Source organism: Melampsora larici-populina, assembly GCF_000204055.1.
Source record: "Melampsora larici-populina 98AG31 unplaced genomic scaffold MELLAscaffold_8, whole genome shotgun sequence".
NCBI lineage: Eukaryota > Fungi > Basidiomycota > Pucciniomycetes > Pucciniales > Melampsoraceae > Melampsora > Melampsora laricis-populina.
Window position 1 is genome coordinate 1952396 of NW_006768772.1, and position 5565 is coordinate 1957960.

A 5565-nucleotide genomic window follows, 5' to 3' on the forward strand; every position below is an offset into this window, starting at 1 on the left:
CCGGTGTTATTGGTTCCTGGAACTCATGAGGTACGTTATTTGAATCCTCAATGGTGCCTCTACATTGGAACTAACAACTGTTACACTTGTGCCCCAGCCCCGTCTTTGGCGAAGACCATTAGCATCGGCAGTGTATTGCTATCGTCAGATCCTGAAGATGATTGAAGACCTGGAAGTTCGAAGTCTGAGTCTTACACCTATGCAAAAGCTAGCATGCAATTGCCCCAGATGTTTTGGTCCATCAGGGTCTTGCGGTATCAAGAAAGGGCCACAATTCATTGTTTGTGTTGATGGAAATTTCCAACAGCGACGTCATGAAAAAGCTAGTCAAGAATTTGACGAGATAGGTATATCAAATCCTTCCCTTTTTATGAAACCAGAAGATGTTTCATGTTGGGAACCTCAACCTTCAGTAACTGGGCGCACAGAGGTTGCTTTGGTTAGTAGCAGAAGACCTGAATTGCATTAAGAAAATCAGAAATCTAACCCACAAGAAATTTTCAGGACCCATGTACAATACAACACACAGCTGCGGCTGACCACCGAGATGGATCAAGCTGGCGCGGAAGCGAGGAGACTGGGTTAATTGGTTTGGCCTGTAGACACGACCATATGCTTAAAATAGTGAACATCATTCGGAGTGGAGAAAAGTGAGTCCTCATATTCAAAGTGAGCCGTCAGACAGACTTGTCTTCTAAGTTTTTCTTTATGCACAGAGCATATTTTGTACATGCTCTCCTTGGATTCATCTTTGATAGCATCATGGAAGCTCGAACGGAAACCCACAAAGCTGCCGTTGCTGTTCTGTATGACATAGGATGTACTCTAGAGAAAGGAGTAATCAAAGTAAGATATTTGACTACATACGCATCCTCTTCTACTTATGCTTACCTTCCATGTCTGTTTATAGAATAATCTTTTTGCCAATGAACGTGCAGCCGAACGCTTGAAGTTTGGCACAAGCGCTTTCCATGCGTACGTCCATCGGTGGAGTTGCCAACTTCAATATAATCCACGCCTCAATATTGGATTTGGGTTTTCGGACAGAGAGGGCTTGGAGCGTAATTGGTTTGGAATATCACCTCTGATTTCTGCTCTTCGGTGGGCATCAAAACAGACTCGTCTGGATGCTATACATCTAAAGGTTCTACATGGAATCGCAATTAAGCTACATGATGCTGGTACGTTGCTTTTCTAAACCAATCAATTTTCGCTGACATTCTTTGAATGGTTTGACAGCAAAGTCGGCTTTTCACAAGCTGAAAGTAGCTGAGAAGAGGCTCAATCAAGCTCGAAATGTGCTTCGTGAACTGGAATCCAGAGCAGGGCTGACTGTGCAGTATCTCTCGGATCAGTGGAATCGACAGAAAGCCTTGCAATCTGAGTTAATGGCAGATAACTCCATTCGATCACTTCAGGAACAACTGGGACGTCTGATTGATTTGGAGGAAGAGTTCAGAGAAAATCAGTCCGTTCTTTTCTTTTATTGGTTCACTGCACTCGTATTAGTTTACTAATTTCACATCATCATATCTGAAATAGCAACGAACTCAAGAAACTGCGACGTAAACGTCGCAGAGACATGTCTGAGGATGAACATAATACCCTGCGATCCCTGCCATCTACCCTTGTGGCTCTAGAGGAGACTATAGCAGAGTTGGCCCTGGATATAGGTGGAGAAGACTTTCGGAATATGCCAGAGGCAACAGGTAAGCCTATCTTGAATAATATATCTAATATTTGGATCGACTTATGTCACATCACATATCTCTACTAATTCCTAGACCCTCGTGCTCGACTTCGAATGAGAATCCAAATGGCAAAAGAGAAACTTTACGAGGCAAAAGTTGGGAAGATCGAGTGGCAAAAAAAATGGGACCAGCCGGGCATTGGTAATTCTATATCATTGTATTTCGAATTTCAAACTAAATATATTGCAGAGTGGTAATTGGTTATTCAACTTTCAGGTACCTCCGAGCAAGGAAGATACAAGGAAGTCATGGAAAAAAGAAACAAGGTGTTGCTACAAAAGTACAATACATACAAGGATAATGTTGAATCTTATAATCATACATACCCAGACTCTGCACCTCATCGATTACCAACATTTGAAGATGTCAAATCAATGGATATTACCGATCCCTTCTGGGATATGGGACACCTTACACATCCCAACAAGCCTTGGGCAGTCGACGTGGATACACAGACCGGAATTCAAGCCTTTCGAACAGCAAGGTGTGGTGAGGAAGAGGTTGAACGCATTAGCTGTGAAGTCCAGAACATGGCTCGATCAGCTCTGATGATGGAAGAAAAGTTGAAAGCACTTCTTGAATTGTGCGAGATGCGTGAGTAGTAACAAATACATACTTGTACTTTAAACTTGCTCACACACTTAATCTAAAATGTTTTTCCTAGCATGGGTTGATGGCTGCCCCAACGGAAGACGTCCACTCGAGCTAATTCAACAGAGTGGTCTTGTATCAAGAACATCGTGGGAATTGAGTCAGCAAGTTCTCAAAGCACTACATAGTCGCCTGACAATCAAGTTTTGCCGAATTTGGATGGTATGGGATAGTCAGCTTCCGATGCTGCTGAGGAAAACAGCACAATACTCAGCAGAGAGCCCCCAATCGATTGAAATTTTGATCTCCAAGTGGAACAGTGTGATTCAAAGATCTTCGAGTGTGTGGGAGAAGATTGTACACTGTCGCTCTGTTCCGGCTCAAGCTCTGGATGATTTCAATTTAGTTGAGCAGCGATTGATTTTAGATGGTGTAGATACTGAGTTGAATAGTGAATCGTGATGACATAAATAATATAGATCGTGTTGTGCAATTCATGTTCATTGATTCATTTAAATGTTGTTTTAACTTTCTATCTCCCACATCCTCGACTGTGACCTTGATTTGGCTTCAATGCATGAATCCATGAAGCCTGAAATCTGAAATTTGAACAGGCGATTCGTGAGTCAGTTGAGTGTTGGTCGAGTTGATCGTGAAGGTGCAAATGGTGATAGGACTGTGATGATGTTTGAGATTGAATTTTGCTCCAGTGCTGAGCGGGATGAAATTGCATGAAAGACAGGACCGCAGACGTCTGGTTGGCTTGTATTTGATCTCAGACTGGTCTGCTGAGTGACGTACAGACCGGTCTGATGGACTCCGATCTTTTCAAGGATGTGGTGTGAGGTACTCAGACCGGTCTGATTTGTTATGCTCGGTGAGTGCCAGCACAGGTACAGACCGGTGGGTATAGTACAGACCGGTCTGTGTGGGACTTGTTGCTTTCGAGTAAAGTTTTACAGTAGACAGACCGGTCTGTGTGAGTACAGACCGGTCTGCGAGCCTCTTTGATTTTTCTAAGTGAGGTTTGTGATTTTGGTGGCCAGACCAGTCTGGTGTGGACTTGTATCGACACCGAGTATGGGGGTCTGGGGAGTCTGGTAGGTCTGTCAGCTTGTTTCCAATAGCATACCGATAGGTTTACTTAGGTTTTACACGGTATTTCACCGTGGGATCTGTACACCACAGGTGGAATTGAGAACCGCTGCCAGTATATTAGCAAGTACAATTACTTGATAATCTGCCGAGGTAAACACTTACGAGAGTGTAGAATCCTTGGGTGACGCTTTAGCGTTGATTTGATAAGACAATTCTTTATCAAAGTGGAAAAAAGGTATTTAGGAACTTTAGTCGGATAACTACTAGTTAAACGATCTGTAACGTCCTATTGGTGGAAATGGAGTATAAAGAAAATAGAGCGAGAGAAAAAAGGTCCGAACAATGATTGTTAGTCTAAACTAAAGGAAATTTATCGGTAACGATTTTTCTAAAGTGTAAGTTCTAATTTTTATCAAACGGATAAAAGGGATTTGATTTCTAATTCTGAGTTTTTGTATAACGGAAAAGGATGAATTTGAAAAATAGTAAAAGATAATTTTTGTGATGGAAAAGGATTGTCCTCTTTCTTTGTTCGAAAGATCATTATTTTTTAACTATTCCAATTATTTGGTTAGAGCTTGATCCGGTCCAGTCCCTGATTAGGGTTGACGCGCTTCTAACTTAGTTACGCCTGGTCAGGGTAAGTTCTATTCTTGATTGTCCTGGTTTCTACTACGTGGATCCTTCTCAGTTAGGACTGATGAAGGGTCTCTTGATCATATCGTGATCAGACAAAGGGTGTCCTAATTACGTTGTTATGTAATTATGATTTCTAACTTGTTGGGCTCTTGAAACTTGAGCTTGAGAGATGTGTTTAATATTTTATCATGTTTTTAATTATATACTTATAATTGTGTTAGTGTGTTAGTGGGTCACTTTGTTAATGCGTTAGGTAGTTATTTGCACAGCAAAAACTCCTTTCAGTTGACACCCTTGGTCTAAGTACTTCTGGGTGGACTGGAAGCAACCCTATTTCTCCGCACAATGGAGAGCATTTATGTGAATTTGAAAAAAACCATATGCCCTTCTCCCTTGTGTTTTTGGCTGACCACCACATCTTGGGACTGAAATCCACAGCAGTATGAAAGGAACATGTAAAGATCAGTTCAGCCATCACCAGTAAGTAGGCAACAATTTCAAAATGACTCACTTGCGGTCCACCGTCTGGAATCCTGAGAGCAGGTGTCTGTCGGCAGATATTTCACTCAACAAAGCTTCGCCTTTGTACAGATTAAATGTCCAGTGCGACCAAGCTTGAAGGGCCTGATAGAGTAGATCATCATCTGCGTGGGTGAGTTTGGCTATTTGGCTGACATATTTCTTGGGATTCTTGTTCTGGGCTGTTTTGATGGCCCACAAGTCTTTAGGCAAGGGTGATGCAATCAAATTTTTGGAAACTATGAAAGTTCGAACCACCTAGAAGCAAAATTGATTTGGTCAGTGTACTTGCTGATGCAGTATAAAAGGTATGGCTCACCTCGAGCTTTGCAATAATCTCAGCCAGAGGCGGAGGAACCCCAGGTTGTCCAGCTACAAAGTTTTGGAAGTCCATGAGAAGCTTGGCTTCCTGGACATTCATCTGGAACTCCTCCAGGTAGTTTAAAAGGGAGCTTCCTTTCAAGCGCCTTCTGGCTATAATATTGATGATGGAACCTTCAAAAAGGCTGCACCACATACCCAGTTTCATAAGGAGTATGTATGCTGAGGTTGGGTGGCACCCAAAATCTTGTTGTTCAATCCACAATTTTAATCACATTTGGCCACTCAAAGATCAAAAGTATTAGAAGATGCTCATATATGCATCGGTTTTTTGGGTTTTGCATTTAGCATATTCATTATTGCCTTGTTTCTGCACAAATAAAAGTAGGATCCCCCAACGAAGTGATATAAGCGTGGGTTTTTGGAACTTCTCTTTTTGAACTTTCAGCCCATAAAGTCTTCAGTGGTCACACTGGAATTGTAGCCTGCGCCTAAAAGATGAAGTACTATGTATAGTGCTTTAAAAAGATATGCGTAGCTTTACTACGAAGGAAGTTGAAAGTCGAGTAAATTTTGGAAAAGTCGAGTTATTTGCTGGGATTGAGAGTTAATTTTGGAGTTTATGAGTTTTGTACAGATTTTCAGA

General features: G+C 41.8%; 1 protein-coding gene across 1 annotated transcript; it reads right to left on the reverse strand.

The window, feature by feature from the left end:
- Positions 1–4586: 4586 nt before the first annotated feature.
- Positions 4587–5127, reverse strand: MELLADRAFT_61219 (uncharacterized protein; the record flags this gene model as incomplete). Its single annotated transcript, XM_007407181.1, has 3 exons — positions 4587–4856; positions 4918–5072; positions 5118–5127. The coding sequence occupies 3 exons, from the start codon at positions 5125–5127 to the stop codon at positions 4587–4589; spliced, it is 435 nt and encodes a 144-aa protein (XP_007407243.1).
- Positions 5128–5565: the final 438 nt, after the last annotated feature.